We start from the raw sequence: 16,828 nt of genomic DNA, 5'->3' as shown, positions 1-16,828 counted from the left end.
ATGTACAAGAAATTATTGTTGACTGAAATCACCCCATTGTGCCATCAGATGCCATTCTTATTCAGTCTATCTTGACCTTCAGTTTCTTTATCTGCAGAATGACCAGTAGTGTTTGTAAGGCTTAAGTAGAGACGATTTACATAAAGTAGCTGGCAGATGATAGGTACTCAATATAATACTTGTTATTAATGCATTTATAACTTATTTTTAGGTCTATTTTCATTACTAAATAGTCCCCTTCTTTTCCAGAAAAATTAGAAAAGTCAGAAGAGCAATAATGAAATGGACATTTTGCTGTTATTTCTATTAACTAACAACAGTGAGTTCGTTGGGTAATTTTACAGAGATTCAAAAAGTACATTATGTTGGCTTCCTTAAGGTTTGAGATAATCACAACTGTAGGTCCAGGTGAGAAATCTAGGACACCTCAGACAGTCAGTTAAAGTGGGTGGACAGAGGCCCTGGGTCACAGTGAGGGCAAAAGAGGGCAAGGCAAATCCACCCTCACAGGGCTCTGCGGTTCCTGCTGCTGTTGGGCAGGAGCAGCGGCCACCACAGACCTGGGATTCACCATTAGCCTAGATACAGGCACATGCTGCTCCCTGGAGTAGGCACTGCTGCCCCATTTAGCACAGAAGGACTGCTACAGGATTTGTCCACCTTGTTAAACATGTAGAAGGATCACGACAGTCCAGCTGTTGCTCAGATAGACACAGATGAAGATGGAAGTGAGTGTGAGGCTGAGTGCTGCCCTGGCGAGGGCAGCACTGGGAGCCCAGCACACACTCCCCAGACATGCTCACACCTGTGTCTGCTTTTCCCTCCTGAGTGATACGAGTGGGTGGGAAACGTGGGGATTGTTGCCCGGACCCCCTTCAATATTTGGGCACCAGCTGCCATGACCTCCTGTGAAGCTGGGTCTGGAGAGTGTGCATTCTGGCTGGAGCCTGGTCTGCCTGGAAATTGGAGATCGGCAGCCACGTTTTGTGGGTCGTGTTTAAGTCCCGGTTCTGCCGGCCTGTCAGCTTCATGTCCTCCACTCCCTCAGGAGCACTGTGGGTGTGAGAGGACCTGCCTCACAGGGTGGTGGTGGCCTGGGTAGTGGCTGCTGCTGCCGCCCCCATGTGTTGTATGTTTATTCCTTGTATGTGGGGTTCTATTTGGGTTCATTTACTCCCTCAGAGTTGAAACCAGAACATAGAAAACCTGAGCTTCCTGGAAGGTAAAAAGTGCCGTGAACCCTAGAAATCATTTAGACAGGTCTCAGTTACTGAAATCACCTGTCGAAGAAAGTGTGACCAGCTAACGACTCTGGCCTGGGGCTCAGCCCACTGACACCTGAGTTCTGGTCTTTGTGAAAAGCAGCAGAGAGCAGCTCTGCCCGTTGCAACTTCTCGTCTCTTAGCTTAGACCAGAGGCCTCATTAACACTCCCTGGACTCTTTTCATTATTATAAATTGTATTTGTTTCTAAGTATCGGTCTTATTCTTTTTGTTTTTTGTGTTTGTTTTTATGTAACAAAGAGTGATAATTAAATGGGAGGTGAATGAGAATCCTTAAAATAAGCCTTGCCTCAGACAATTGGCTAAACACCCTTTCTTTCCTACTTGATCTCTGAGTTTCTCAGGGAACTCTTCAAATCCTCCTAATTCCTCAAGACCTTCACTACCTCTGATGCTGTTTTTACTCGACTGTTTTAATGTTTAGAAGGCCAGTTCTATTTTATTCATTGCCTGTGCCAGAGTTTCTTAACTGCAGCACTATGGGCCAGGTCATCCTCTGTGGTGGGGCTGTGCTGTGCATTATAACTGAGCAGCATCTCTGGGTCTACCCATTAGATTCCAGTAGCACCGTGCTACCCTCCAAGTTGTGACAAGCAAAATGTTTCCCATGGGGTAAAATTGCTTTTGTTTGAGAATCACTGGCCTGTGCTGTGCCTCTTAGCATCTGAATTGTGCTTTTTGTCTTTTAGTTGAAGTACAGTGTAATACAATGGAAAGAAGTTGGGCATTGTTGATGCTGTCAAATTGCACAGCTCCGTGTAAATGGCACTTCCTACAGTTGTGTGGTGGGCAGTCTTGGACTTTGATCCACACATACTGGAATTTTTGGCTTTTCTCACTGACCAATGGGAATTCGCATGTGCTCACATGGTGATTTTTTTGTGTGCACCCCTAAACACTCTGACTGCCATGTAGCACATCCTCAACAGTCATTATGTGATTGATTCATTTTGGTTCTTCTTAGTAAGTGGAGGCACTTGGATGGAAGGAGCTGCCCCTTCTTTGTTGTATCCAACCCTCTCCCCACCCCAGATGCCTGGTAACCCACTTGCTGCCTGATTGACTTGTCTTACTTTTAGCTTATAGGCTTTATACTGTGGTGCCTCGCCTGGTCAAGTTTGTAGATATTCTGACCAATTGGTATGTTAGAATGAACCGCAGAAGATTAAAGGTAAGTGCAGACTGCTGTTGGGAAAAGCAAAAAGTGTATGAAGTTTGAAAGTAGAAGAAGTATGAGAATAGCCAGAAGGGAGAGGAACATTTTCAGTTGCTCTCAGTTTTTGAAGCTTTGTTTTTTTCTTTTCCTTTTACATTGCATTTTAACTATATTTGTCATTTGAGGGTTAGGGATCTATAAGTTCTAAAAGTCATTTTGCATTATTTTCACAACACAATTATGTACATGTCATATTGGAGGGAGAATGTCAAGGCACAAACAGGACTACACTGAGCAGACCTCTTAAAATTCAAAATAAAATCATGCAAATATTTTATAAAAATACTGGTAGATATGGCATTAATATTGAGAGGGGTACTTCCTTCTACCACAAGGGAGTCAGATATTATTTACTGTGGACAGAAGTCGTCTGTAGCTGTTGGGGGTTTAGGATGAGCAGAGCATAGGTCCTGGTCTCAGGACTTAAGCCAGGTACATAAATAACAATGATGCGTAATAGAGAGAGCGAGGTCTCTTTACTGCAGGCCCAATGAAGGCTCCCACTACCCATTAGTCATGTCTTTTTTTTTTTTTTTTTTGGAGAAGGAGTTTCACTCTTGTCACCCAGGCTGGAGTGCAGTGGCATGATCTTGGCTCACTACAACCTTTGCCTCCCGGGTTCAAGCAGTTCTCCTGCCTCAACCTCCCCAGTAGCTGGGATTACAAGTGTGCGCCACCACGCCTGGCCAATTTTTGTATTTTTAGCAGAGACAGGGTTTCACCATGTTGGCCAGGCTGGTCTCAAACTCCTGACCTCAGGTGATCCACTGCCCTCAGCCTCTCGAAGCACTGGTGTTACAGGTGTGAACCACCGTGCCTGGCCAGTCATGTCTTAAAAGGCATTAATAATAAAAGCCTGCAACACAACTGTAATTTCATTTTTGTGCAGATGTATCTCACACACACGTATCTAGAAGGACATATGCTAAGATGCTTACAGTAGTTGTTTCTGGATAACTTAATTATGATTGAAATTTTTTCATTATCTTTGTTTTTCCTACAATGAATTGGTATTTTTTTTTAATACACAGTATATACTTTTTTAACATAAGAAATCTTATTTAAAGGTACTTTAAAGTTTTTGGTTAGCAACTGTTTTTGTCTGTTGTGGGTAGATCCATTCTACCTTCAGCCTTCGGGTCCTACAGTTAGGCTCTACTTCCCTATCAGCTCGCTTCAGGTGGGGATAGTCAGTGGGACAGCAGGTGCACATCCTGGCCAGGCCTCCTGCACTGCCCTGAAGGGCCACCCTGGTGGCACCGACCGTGGATGGCCTGTGGTCATGGCCCTTTCTCCTTTCTCTGTCTCGTGTCCTGTCTGCTGCATGCTCTTTGAAGATTGCCTCTTTTTAATTAACTTATTTTTTTAATGATAAACACTTATTTAACAGTTTAATGTTTATGTTTCCTTTTTACTCATTAGGGTGAAAATGGGATGGAGGATTGTGTCATGGCCCTAGAAACCTTGTTTAGTGTTCTGCTTTCTCTTTGCAGACTTATGGTAAGATGATTGGCTTCTTTCTAGTACCCTTTGGCCTATGGGCTGCCTTCGGCACCTACTTGCTGCAGCATCCTCCATTTATATCCATTCTGTATTATTCTGCCAAAAATAGATATAGAAGTTTTATAACACCTTATAGCTCTAGTTCCTTATCAGAAATCTTGTTAGCTTATACATGTTAAGTAAGGACTAAGAAATACTAGATTCTTTCTTACAGTCTCTGGCAGTACAATATATGTCAGGGCCCTTGGCTCTAGAATGAGGATCTACAGTTCAAAGTAAGACATACCTCATCTTAATGTGGATTGCCATAATTGTGAGTAATGGGGGAGGTTCTTCAGCTAATACCTGTCTGAGTAAATATATATATATCATAAAAAATACTTTAACTTAGCATTGAGAGGAAAACGTGCAAATAATTGTTTGATATATGTTCTTATCAGTTCAGATATTAGTTAAATAATATAAAAGTGGAACGGCTCCAACTTTAATTCTTTTTATCCTGTTTCCTTTACTCCATATGTTATAAGGCTCCTATTTATTCCTTAACCGAAGGAAAATCTGCTTTGTACAAGGTGCTGTGCCTGGTGCTCTCCATGCCTGATCTCATCACCTCCATCCTGTGAAGCAGGGGGTATTTTCCCCAGTTTACAGATGAGGTTTCTGAGGTTTGGGACAGTCAGTCTTCTGTGCATATTGACTTGGCTGATACATCATTAGGTGCTCCTGTTTCTATTTTAGACATCCTTCAGAATTCTAGAGGTGCTTTGGGTTTTTCTAGCTACAGTCCTGCAGCTATGCTTCAAGGATATGAGGCCATTTCTCATTCACAGGGCATGTTTTGTAACCTCATGCTCATTTTGGTGCCTATTACTGTGTCATTCTCTAACATGTTTAGTTGTTTCTCAGTATAAATGAGATCAGTTGTTGATGACTGCATATAACTGACATGATGTCCTGTGTCTTCATACAGGCTCCCTACACACCTTTTCTCACTGAATTGATGTACCAGAATCTAAAGGCGCTGATTGACCCTGTTTCTGTTCAGGACAAGGACACACTCAGCATTCACTACCTCATGCTGCCCCGTGTTCGGTAGGACTCAAATAGAAATAAGCCTCACCTGTGCCAAGGAGGGGAGAGTTGCTCAAGCATGTGGGGAAGAGGAGGGATTTCCCTGCTCCAGCTCCATCTGTGCCTTGCCTCCCGCCCCAGCTGACATGAACTCCTCAGGCTGCAAAGTGGTACCGTGTACCACTTTGGTACACGGTAGCAAGGATGCTTGGTGTGGAACCCCTTTGTAGAGCTGCGGCAGGTGGGGTGTGGGCGTGCCCCATGGGGGCTCCTTGGGGAGGTGCCGGGTGCTGAGTGGTAGGCACTGCGCTGCCCTTCCCCAGTGCTTCACCAGGAGGGCCTAGCCACACTTCTCTAGCCTGACCCTCTTCCTCGCTTATGGATGCCTAGTGCCTTCAATTTTCTCCTCTTAAATCTAAACTCTTTCATATTCCTACCTCTACCACTCAGAGAAGAATTGATTGACAAGAAAACAGAGAGTGCAGTATCTCAGATGCAGTCTGTGATTGAACTTGGAAGAGTGATCAGAGACCGAAAAACTATTCCCATAAAGGTTTGAAATTTTACTTCTATTTTACATGGCACAGACCTAAATTAATTAAGTGTTTGGAATGCTTTTTTAATATAGAGAGCGTCCACCAATGGCCTTTTTCCTTTTCTGCAGTGAGGGTGTGAATGACTTAGTACTAGTCCAGCCTGACTAGAGCTTGAGATTCAAATAAACATTTAATATTCCATTTTTCTGCAGTTTTAGAGGACTGGCTGCTGAGTGAACTTTCCCCTCCCTTTTCCTCCTAGTATCCTTTGAAAGAAATTGTGGTTATCCATCAAGATCCAGAAGCTCTTAAAGATATCAAGTCTTTGGAGAAGTATATCATTGAGGTAAGGTAGATGATTTGTCCGTTTTTGGTACAGATAGACTTAGAACATTATTTTGATGAATAATCCTCAAAGTACATATTGACTCTATAATTTATTTTTATTAGTATAGTCATAACAAATGTAATAATCCATATTTTACACTGTGCTTGGAATCAACATAAATTTGTTGTAATTCTTTTAAAAATATTTCAAGATCAATGAATTTCTTTACCTGTCATCTGTCATCTTCATTCACTTCCCTGAAGTTCTGTTCTGTTCTGTTCTTTTCTGTTCTGTCCTTTCCTTTTCCTTTTCCCTTACTTTACTTTTCTTTCTTTTCTTTCGACAGAGTCTCTCACTCTGTCATCCAGGCTAGAGTACAGTAGTGCCTTACCACAACCTCTACCTCCTGGGTTCAAGCGATTCTCCTGTCTCAGCCTCCGGAGTAGCTGGGATTACAGGCACCCGCCACCACGCCCAGCTAACTTTTGTATTTTTAGTAGAGAATGGGGTTTCATCATGTTGGCCAGGTTGGTCTCAAACTCCTGACCTCAAGTGATCTGCCCACCTCGGCCTCCCAAAATGCTGGGATTACAGGCATGAGCCACTGTGCCTGGCCTTCTGAAGTACTTTTTGATAACTACCAAAGAAACTTTGTTCCTCCAAATTATGCAAGTGACAAGTACCCTCGCATGTAAAAAGTCGAAGCAATAGCATAGGGAGCCTCTCTCCACCCCATTTCTCCCTGGAGTCTCACTTCCTGGCTGCTTCATAATTTATTTAATTACTGTCCTCTTGTTTGACATTTAGGTTTCTGATTACAAACAAAAGCTTTGTGTGTACATATATGCATATATCAGTGTATGGATATTGGATAGATTCCAGAAGTGGAGTTTTGGGGTCCAAGTTTATAGTGTCAGTTGTCTTCCTAAACATTTTTATTCCATGATATTTTAAAGCATCTTTATTCCATGATGTTTTAAAAACAAATATGTTTTACCTCATCTTCTTTGTGATGATAGAAAACAAATATTTTTTTAAAATTTCATTGTTTATTCTTTTCACAGGTGATATTTAAAATCATTATTATAGAAAATGTTAATTTCTATATTTGGTTTTCAGTTGCTTGAAAGTTCCAGAGAAATATTAGAAACCAAAAGTTAGATTTTAAATTCTGACATTAGTACCTGTGGCTATGCATAAAATAGAATTTTTTTTTTTTTTTTTTTGTGACAGGGTCTCGCGCTGTCACCCAGGCTGGAGTGCAGTGATGTGATCTTGGCTCACTACAGCCTCCATCTCCTGGGCTCGGGCAATCCTCCCACCTCAGCCTCCCAAGTGGCGGAGATTAGGCATAGTAGTACAGGCTTTTGTAGAGATGGGGTTTTGCCATGTTGCCCGGGCTGGTCTCTAACTCCTGAGCTCAAGTGGTCCTCCCACCTCGATCTCCTGAAGTGCTAGGATTACAAGTTTGCGCCACCACACCCAGCTGAAAAATTTTGAAATTAACTACTTCATTTGAAATGAGATTAATTAATATAGCTAAATATAACGGCAAAACTAAACATTCCATATTATTTGCTTCAAGCTGTTCTCATTTTCCCATCCGCTACTGTGCCATCACCATCCCTGCTGCATCAGTAATCCTCAGTAGCATGACTGAAGCATGAAGTGTTCTGTTTAACTGATCTTCTGCTTAGTTAATAGTTAACCTTGTGGTACTCTGCAATTGCTTGCACAAAGGTTACCTCTGAGGGATGAGGTTTATATTTCTGGGTCTGGAGTCCTTTTTCTGTTATGCTCAACTGTCTTGATAGATCTTCATAACAAGCATTTTCTTCTTACCATACAAATCACTGGTTTTTAAGCATATTTATAGAATGGTACAACTATCACCATAGTTTAGAACATTTTCCTCGTCCCAGAAAGAAAGCCAGTATTCATTAGCATTCACACACCATTTTCCCCTCAATATCTGACCATCTCCTGGCATCCACGAACCTATTTGCTATCTCTGGATTTGCCTTCTCTGGACATTTCATATAAGTGGAATCATACAATTTGTAATCTTTATGTCTGGCGTGTTTCACCTAGCATAATGTTTCACATTAATTTATGTTGTAGCACGTATGAGTGCTTCGGTCCTTCATGTTGCCAAATACTCTATTGCATGTGTATGCTGCATTTTGTTTATCCATTCACGGTTGATGGACACTTGAGGTGTTCTTGCTTTCTGGCAGTTAGGAATAATGCTGCTGTGGACCTACGTTTTTGTGTGAACATATGTTTTCATTTCTCATTTTTGTTTCCTCTTGTGCATTAACTGTAGGAACTCAATGTTCGAAAAGTTACACTGTCTACAGATAAAAACAAGTATGGCATTCGGCTAAGGGCAGAACCAGATCACATGGTCCTGGGGAAGCGTCTGAAGGGAGCCTTTAAGGCAGTGATGACGTCCATCAAGCAGTTGAGCAGTGAGGAGCTGGAGCAGTTCCAGAAGACTGGTAGGTGTCTACACAGACAAGGGCACCATTTATGTCCTCAGTCTGAGGGATACTTTTTAGGCTACTGTTTGACTTTTAATATCACATCCTTTGCTTTCCTGTCCTGTCGTGTCCTGTCCTTTCCTTTCCTTACTCTCTTCTCTTTTCTCTCTTCTCTCTTCTCTTTTCTTGACAGAATCTCGCTCTGTCATCCATGCTGGAGTGCAGTGGCGCGATCTTGGCTCACTGCAACCTCTGCCTCCCAGGTTCAAGTGATTCTCCTGCCTCAGCCTCCCAAGTAGCTGGGATTACAGGCACGCAGTACCATGCCTGGCTAATTTTTGTATTTTTGGTAGAAACAGGGTTTCACCATGTTGACCAGGCTGGTCTCTAACTCCTGACCTCAGGTGATCCACCCGCCTTCGGTCCCCCAAATTGCTGGGATTATAGGTGTGTGCCACTGCACCGGTCCATCCTTTTCTTAAGTAAAACTTTTTTTCCTGTTGATAAAAATGTTTATTATAAATAATTCTTACAGTTTAGAAAGAAAATAGCTGGGCACAGTGGCTCACATCTGTAATCCCAGGATTTTGGGAGGCCCAGATGGATAGATCACTTGAGATCACTACAGGCACATACTACCACACTTAGCCAGGTGTGGTGGTATGTGCCTGCCATCCCAGTTACTCTGGAGGCTGAGGTGGGAGGATCCCTGGAGCCTAGGGTGATTTTGTCCTTACTTTCATGGTGCTTGCTGACATTGAAGATTTGGGAAAATAATTATGGTTTTGATAAGTGTTATAAAGGGAAAGTGTAGGGTAACATAAAAACATGTGGGGGTACCTAACCAAATGATGGGATTAGGAAAGGGAAATCAGCCCCATCTTGCCACCCCTATACAGAGCATTTCAGGGTGCTCAGAAATTTGCAGCTCTGCCATGATTAGAATCATACATGGTCTGAGTGTGGCTGTCTGACATCCTGTAACTATCCTGGGGCACAAGCTGTTTATTGTTACGGCTTCCTCTGAAGTTGAAAATCATAAGCTAGAAGATGTCTTGAGAAGAGAGATTTGAGGATTCATAAATCAGATGGGGGAACTGTCCCTAAGATTCTCCAAATATTTAGATAGAATTAATAAAACATAAGACATTAGCAGCTAAACCTCAAGTTATTACTAATTACTAATCAACTCAAAATATTAAAATAACAAAGTGTTACGAGCCTTCAAGCCACAAATCTAAATTGTTCACCAGATAGCCAAAGCATCAAAAATTCCTGAGATGGCTGGGCGTGGTGACTCACGCCTGTAATCCCAGCACTTTGGGAGGCCGAGCACTGTGGGCAGATCACGAAATCAGGAGATTGAGACTGTCCTGGCTAACACGGTGAAACCCCGTCTCTGCTAAAAACACACACACACACACACACACACAAAATTAGCCAGGTGTGGTGGCAGGCGCCTGTAGTTCCAGCTACTCAGGAGACTGAGGCCAGGGAATGGCGTGAACCCAGGAGGCAGAGCTTGCAGTGAGCCGAGATCCTGCCACTGCACTGCAGCCTGGGTGACAAAGCGAGACTCTGTCTCAAAAAAAAAAAAAAAAAAAAAAAAATCACTGGGCTAAACCTTATTTGAAATTGAAAGCCTAGTTTCTGAGTGGACTGTTCTGCACTGATGGAAAACAAGATCATCTTCAGAACACAGAGACAAAGTAAACATAAAAATGACACCCGGTTGCTCAGAGCCCAAGAAGGTCATCATCAGTGACAACAGTGGGCCTCCCTATCAGCGGGGGTGTTATCATCAGCAGCTGTGCACATTTCTGCCTCCCCTGAACAGGCATGATGCTCAGTACTACACACTGCCCGTCTCATTTTAGCCTCACCACACCTTGCTCAGCAGGTAGCAGAACACCATGTCATAACAACCAGCAAATAGTGGACCTAAGTTCACTTTCTCTTTAAAGACTGTATTTTCTTCATGACATCCTGCTGCTCTGTGTTTATGGTGAGCATTTGTTGCCTCTTGGTGCCTTCCCTTAGCTTTGTCATGTCTTTGGACCTGAGAGTTTATATAAAACAGTAGATACTGGTGATGACTTAACTGTCTTCAAGGTAGCATAGTGTAATCTAAAGAAAGTTTGTCATGTCTTGGCTACAACCATGACATGAGTCAGAGGGAAATGATCTCTTGAAGCCTCTGTGGCTTTGTTATTGTGAAATTTTAATCAAGAAGGGGCATAATACACGGGTAGTGGGGCAGCTTGAAGAGGAGGGGAAGCTGATTAACAGTGTAGCTGCTTCTCCATAGGGACCATTGTTGTGGAAGGCCATGAATTGCACGATGAAGACATCCGCCTCATGTACACCTTTGATCAGGCCACAGGTGGGACTGCGCAATTTGAAGCACACTCAGATGCTCAGGTATTTTTCTGTTTCCTAGAACATTTCTTTACCAAGAGGTGAGAGCATAAGAGGAGAAAGTATTTGCCTATGCCTTTCCTGATAATGTTGACAGCTTGTCTCAGGGTAAAATAAACCAGTTACTTGGTTTAGATTGGCTTTATTAAACTAATATGTTATTATGCCCTTAACATATGCATTTGTTTAGTGAATACATAAGTAAGCATTTTGTGATTTCTACATGTCAGTAATTGTCCCAAGTGTGGGGTTGCACAAAAATGAACTCTTCAAGGAATGAGTCAGTCAAGGACACCTGAAATTAAGCCAGTTCTTAGTATTCTACCTGATAAGTTATCTGGTAGAAATAAGTACACAGAGGGCTCCTATCCAAAAATAGGTGTAGGGTGAAAAGTGGTCAGGGAACACTCTTTTAAGAGAATATACAAACTGTTTTAGATTCCAGGATCAATATTTTTTGCCATGTTGGAGAAGAGACTATCTCTTTGCAGTCCTGACCAGACATCCCCAGTCAGCATAGTTGTAAGATCTCGCATGTGGGTTTGGGGATATTGCAGGGGTCCCTCTGTGCTTAGCATACCATGTGCAGGGGAAGGTAGAGCAGCACCTCCATGAAAGGAAGGTCGACCTCCTCAGTCCTTTACCCAGGCGCTAAAGTTAGATGTGTACAGAACTCTACGTGGGAAGACAGTGGCAAGGAGTCGGAGGTATCGTAGCTGGGAAAGAAGGCAGGGAGGAGGTTTCTAAACACTGACAGTGGGCAGTTCTTCCTCATTACAGCAGATGTTAGGGGCCTGAAAAGTTGTCCACCTTACAAAAGTGTTATCATGTGATGCTTCTGAGTTTCTTGACATGGCTTACATGTTGTAGTGGCCCTGCGCTGACTGGAATTTTGAGTTTATCATCCATTTCACTACCTCTGATGGCTTTGTGAAGTGAGTCATTTCTTAACTTCTCTGTTTACTCAAAGGTAAATAAGATGATGCCTAATGTACAAGTCTTTTGTAGAGTATATTTTACTCTGCAACATGCTGTGTAACAGAAGCGATAGTGTCATTATTGCTACATCATAATCAGCAACCTTCAGAATAGATGAGATAGAAACATTAACCTTAGCAAAAATATGGCAGTTTAAGTCACAGAAAGTTTTGTGGTCCATTGTAGAATTTGTCTTGAGTCGTTCTGACAAGATCACAGGGGTCATGGTATAGGAAAGTCACTTGGAATTGACTGCGCTGAGGCCGTTGATCCACTTGTTGTGGCCTGAAAAGCTGTGCTGCTCCAAGGGCTTCATGATTATTGATCTTACTTATTAGAAGAGTTGATATTATTTCTTAGATGGCCAAAAAGCAGAGTCATGTGAGGGACTCTGATAAGAGGTGGTCCCAGGGCATCTCCTGTGAGCAGCACCCTACAAAAAAACAAGAAACAAAAACCTGCACACCTTTCTCCAGAGACAGAGGACTAGCTGATTATGAAGAAGTACCTGAATGATAAACTAGATTAATTTTATTGCTTTTGCTCATTTGTGTGAAAAAATAGTGCTGCATTATAGACTCTCCAGATTTAAATAACATTTTGCTGATTTGGGAAGAAGTGTTTCTCCTTATTTGATTGTCATGGTGAGCACTGTTCATTCCCACAGGCTTTGGTCCTCTTAGATGTCACTCCTGACCAGTCAATGGTAGATGAAGGAATGGCTCGGGAAGTCATCAATCGCATACAGAAACTTCGCAAAAAGGTTAGTTTGTCAGTTAAGAATAAGCTACTGTTTTGGCTTTTTGTTTGTTTTGGTTGTTGGGAGAAGATAGGAGAGGCAGGTAATATAAACCATAGTGATCAGTGCATAACAATCACTAATCCATAGTCCATTTGGAATGTATTCTGCAGAAAAGTCACTCCTCTTCCTCTCCCCACGTGTTCACTCCCAGGTCGTAGCCTTCAGCCAGCCTTTGCCTTTTCCCATCCTTTTTTTTTTAGCTCCGTTGGGCTTCTACAGAATATCCCCTGTGACTGGAGCAGAAGGTAATCAGAGATGATAGTGTCTTTGCAGAAGGGCAGAGGTGCAGTCAGCATAGACAGGCTTCTAGCTTAGGGGAGATTCCCGGATTTGGACAGAGTTGGGTAGTTTTTCCTTATTAGAGAGCTGAGGAATATGCAGGGAGCTCATCCTGGAGCGCAGAGGGGCTGCAAAGCCCCTGCTAGTGAGAGAATCAGGAATTTCTTGCCCTGTTGAGGGCAGTGACAGCTACCATACATCTTTCTTCCCAGACGGTTCAAGGTCTGAGGAGGCTGTTCCAGCAGATAAGTGGGTGCTTGTGACCTCTGAATCAGTTCAGAGCTTTGTAAGTGGGTTCTAAGTAATTTCTTGGTTTCAACATTCATGAGGTACTGATTGTTCTAGGAAAAGAAACATGCCCTATCCCCCAAAGAGTGGTGAAAAGGACACAAAGTTAATCATGTACTGAGTGCAGTTAGTCTTACGGATCACCCAGCAGGGAGGGAAGGGTGACTGCCCTTCCGTGATGATTCAGCATGGGATCCGAAGCCCTTGTTCAACAGTACCTTCCTTCAGTTCTGATTAATAGAATGTACTTCCCTTTTAAATTTTTCTGTTGTGTTTTCAGTGCAATCTGGTTCCAACTGATGAAATCACAGTGTACTATAAAGCAAAGTCTGAAGGAACATATCTGAATAGTGTTATTGAAAGCCACACAGAGTTCATATTTGCCACCATAAAGGCTCCCTTGAAACCATATCCAGTTTCTCCATTGGATAAAGTCCTTATTCAAGAAAAAACACAGGTGAGTCCTGAGTTCCACTGAACTACTACTAAAGGGTTTCAGATTAGGTTTGACTTTGTGTACTCACGTGTTGATATTCTGTCCCACAGTAGAGATCGGCACAGCACTCTGTCTTGAAGTATTGCTCTGGACAGTAGTGGGTAGAGTCAGAGAGTGGAAGCCCAGAAAAGATGGAGCAGGGAGGGAAGATGGAACTGTTTTCACAACAGTTCTCTTAAGGAAGGTAGCCAGGAGGGTACATGAGCTTTGCCCGGAAATAAAATGGCCTGTTTTTTCTAAAACTAGAAAAGGCAGTGTGTGGATTCTGGTAATTATCATTAAAAGTAAATAGCAATTGGCTTGAAAAACATTTAACTCTTCTGGTAGTGGGTTCTCCATAAAAGTACAGTACAAAAAAAAGAAAGATTACAATAGCATTTTTGTTGTTACATCTAGGAATTTTAGATATACTTATGAAAGTATGATATTAAGGTAGGGAAGATATTGGCTTATAACTTAGAAGTAGATCATTTAGACTGGGCACAGTGGCTCACACCTGAAATCCCGGCACTTTGGGAGGCCAAGGCGAGCAGATCGCTTGAGGTCAAGAGTGTGAGACCAGCCTGGGCTGGTGAAACCCCATCCCTACTAAAAATACGAAAATTAGCTGGGCATGGTGGTACACGCCTGTAATCCCAGCTATTTGGGAGGCTGAGGCAGAAGAATCACTTGAACACAGAAGGTGGAGGTTGCAGTGAGCCGAGATCGCATCACTGTACTCCATCCTGGGCGACAGAGCAAGACCCTGTCTCAAAAAAAAAGAAAAAAAAAAAAAGAAGTTGATCATTTAAAATATACCTCAGTCACTTACTTAATCATTTTCTCCGGTCTCATTCTATGAGACAAGTAGGACAAGACAAGGAGGGGCTGATGATGGCTGTTTATTTTTTCAGTGAGGCGAGTTGTAGTGTAGTTTCATTTTGTATTTTGCATATTGTGTAATTATTTGATTAAGTGAGCATATATTTTTAAGAAACCAGGATAAGAAGAGAAGAAAAATGGGATATAAATTGTAGCTTTTGATACTTTGAGTAATGAGATTGAATATGTTATCAATTGTGTACAGCTCTTGTTGTTACTGAGAAGTCACTGTGTTACACGATGGTGTGGCACATTGCAGTCAGGTGCCGCAGTTACTCAGTCATATGTTCTCGTGCTCAGTTGAAGGGATCTGAAATGGAAATTACACTCACCAGAGGATCTTCCCTTCCTGGTCCTGCTTGTGCATATGTCAATCTTAACATTTGTGCAAATGGCAGTGAACAAGGTAAGAGTAAATTCCATGATTTGTGTGACTTTTTTTTAGTTATACTTATGGATGTGAAAAAACAACCAAAAAAACTTATGGATGTTTTTAAGAGAATTGGAAGAATTATTTAATCGTGTTTAATAGATAACTTTTTCTTCTTGTCATCAAAATGAATTCACTAGGCAAGATGCAGTGGATCATGCCTGAAATCCTACCGCTTTTGGAAGCCAAGGTGAGAGGATTGCTTGAGGCCAAGAGTTCAAGACTAACCTTGCCAACATAATAAGATCCTGCCTCAATTAAAAAAAAAAAAAAAAAAGGGCCAGACATGGTAGCTCACACCTGTAATCCCAGCACTTTGGAAGGCGGAGGCTGGTGGATTACTTGAGGTCAGGAGTTCAAGACCTGATAAACATGGTGAAACCCTGTCTCTACTAAAAATACAAAAATTAGCCAGGCATGGTGGCAGGTATCTATAATCCCAGCTACTCAGGATGCTGAGGCATGAGAATTTCTTGAACCCGGGAGGTGGAGGTTGCAGTGAGCTGAGATTGCACCATTGCACTCCAGCCTGGGTGACAAAGCAAGACTGTCTCACCAAAAAAAAAAAGAAAAGAAAAATGAATCCACTAAAGTAAATGATTGGACTTATGCTTGTGGAAGCATGAAGCAGATACAGTTTTCCCTATTCCTCCTGCTAAATACATCTAAACACCCTGGATATTACATGTAAAAACAAGCATAAGAAGACTCTCAAAGATGTAAGGAAGAAAGCAGACCACCTAAGGACCTTGTAACCAAGTGACCTAAAAGTAGTAAGTTCAGGGTTTTCTTTTCTGCCTCGTATACCCAAACTTGGAACTGAAGAAGCTGGCAACCTGGAAATGTCAAGTACAGACCAAAGAAAGCCTCAACAAAAATTCTGCTCCCTTGACAAAGGATCAAGAGATGGGCAGCCTAGCAAGACAGAAAATTTTGAAACAGTAACTGCTCTACTCTAGCCAGACACCATAGAAAAAACTATGGCCCCACCACCACCCACATTAGCAAAGGCCAAGTGGGGAGCCTGGACTTCACCCTTGCCAAGCTGAAGACCCCTCCCCTGTCACAGGGGTATCAGAGAAGACAAAGTAGGAAGCTGGGACTTTCATCCTAGTGGGGGGCAGTGATGAGCCCCTCAGCCCGGTGGCATCAGTGGAGGCCACATGGAAAGCCTAGATTTCCATCCCTTCTGGGCAGTAACAAGGCATCCCTCCCATTTACAAATGCATGGAAGCAATGAGGCCACACACCACGAGCAACTCCTCTGCAGTGTCAGTTAAGGTATGCGTGAAACCCAAACAGGATAAACCCAAAAGAATCCACATCTACATATATCATAATCAAACTTTTGAAAACCAAAGACAAAAAAAGTCTTGTGTGCAGTGAAAAAGATATAACACCTAACTTACAGGGGAAGAACAATTCAGATGATATTGGATTTTTCATCAGGAACTACAGAGGCCAGAAAATGAAAAGGCAGCATTTTTCAAGTGCTGAAAGATAAGTATTGTCTACCAAGAATTCCATATCAATCAGAGATACCCTTCAGGATGATGGGAAAATAAAGACATTCTCAAGTGAAAGAAAACTAAAAGAATTCGTTCCCAGCAGACCAGTCCTAAAAGAGTAGCTAAAGGATGTTCTTACCACAGAAAGGAAATAATGAAAGAGGGAATCCAGAAACATCAGGAAGGAAAAAAGAAAAATGGAAAATCAAAATGGAGGGTAATTCAATAGACTTTCATTACTCTCATGGGTCCAGCAAGCACTATATCATTGTTCGATGTGGTTCTCTGTGTATATACACTAAGGCCTCAACATCATCAGTGAGTTCTTGGGTCCTGCAACTTTAAGTG

The 16,828-nt window shown here is 42.3% G+C and overlaps 1 protein-coding gene across 2 annotated transcripts in view; it reads left to right on the top strand.

The window, feature by feature from the left end:
• The window catches only part of IARS1 (isoleucyl-tRNA synthetase 1), an 81,994-nt gene that overhangs the window by 37,870 nt on the left and 27,296 nt on the right, over positions 1-16,828 (top strand). For both annotated transcript variants that reach the window (XM_019033339.4, XM_063696556.1), the window contains exons 21-30: positions 2,363-2,454; positions 3,922-3,999; positions 4,973-5,094; positions 5,524-5,626; positions 5,872-5,955; positions 8,264-8,438; positions 10,729-10,841; positions 12,484-12,579; positions 13,466-13,642; positions 14,843-14,948. In XM_019033339.4, the coding sequence (XP_018888884.3) occupies positions 2,363-2,454; positions 3,922-3,999; positions 4,973-5,094; positions 5,524-5,626; positions 5,872-5,955; positions 8,264-8,438; positions 10,729-10,841; positions 12,484-12,579; positions 13,466-13,642; positions 14,843-14,948 (1,146 nt within the window). The remainder of the gene's footprint in view (positions 1-2,362; positions 2,455-3,921; positions 4,000-4,972; positions 5,095-5,523; positions 5,627-5,871; positions 5,956-8,263; positions 8,439-10,728; positions 10,842-12,483; positions 12,580-13,465; positions 13,643-14,842; positions 14,949-16,828) is intronic.

The sequence above is a fragment of the Gorilla gorilla genome, chromosome 13, assembly GCF_029281585.2.
Source record: "Gorilla gorilla gorilla isolate KB3781 chromosome 13, NHGRI_mGorGor1-v2.1_pri, whole genome shotgun sequence".
NCBI classification, from domain to species: Eukaryota; Metazoa; Chordata; class Mammalia; order Primates; family Hominidae; genus Gorilla; species Gorilla gorilla.
The sequence above is the reverse complement of the archived record's forward strand: the minus strand, read 5'-3'. Positions and strand labels throughout refer to the sequence as shown.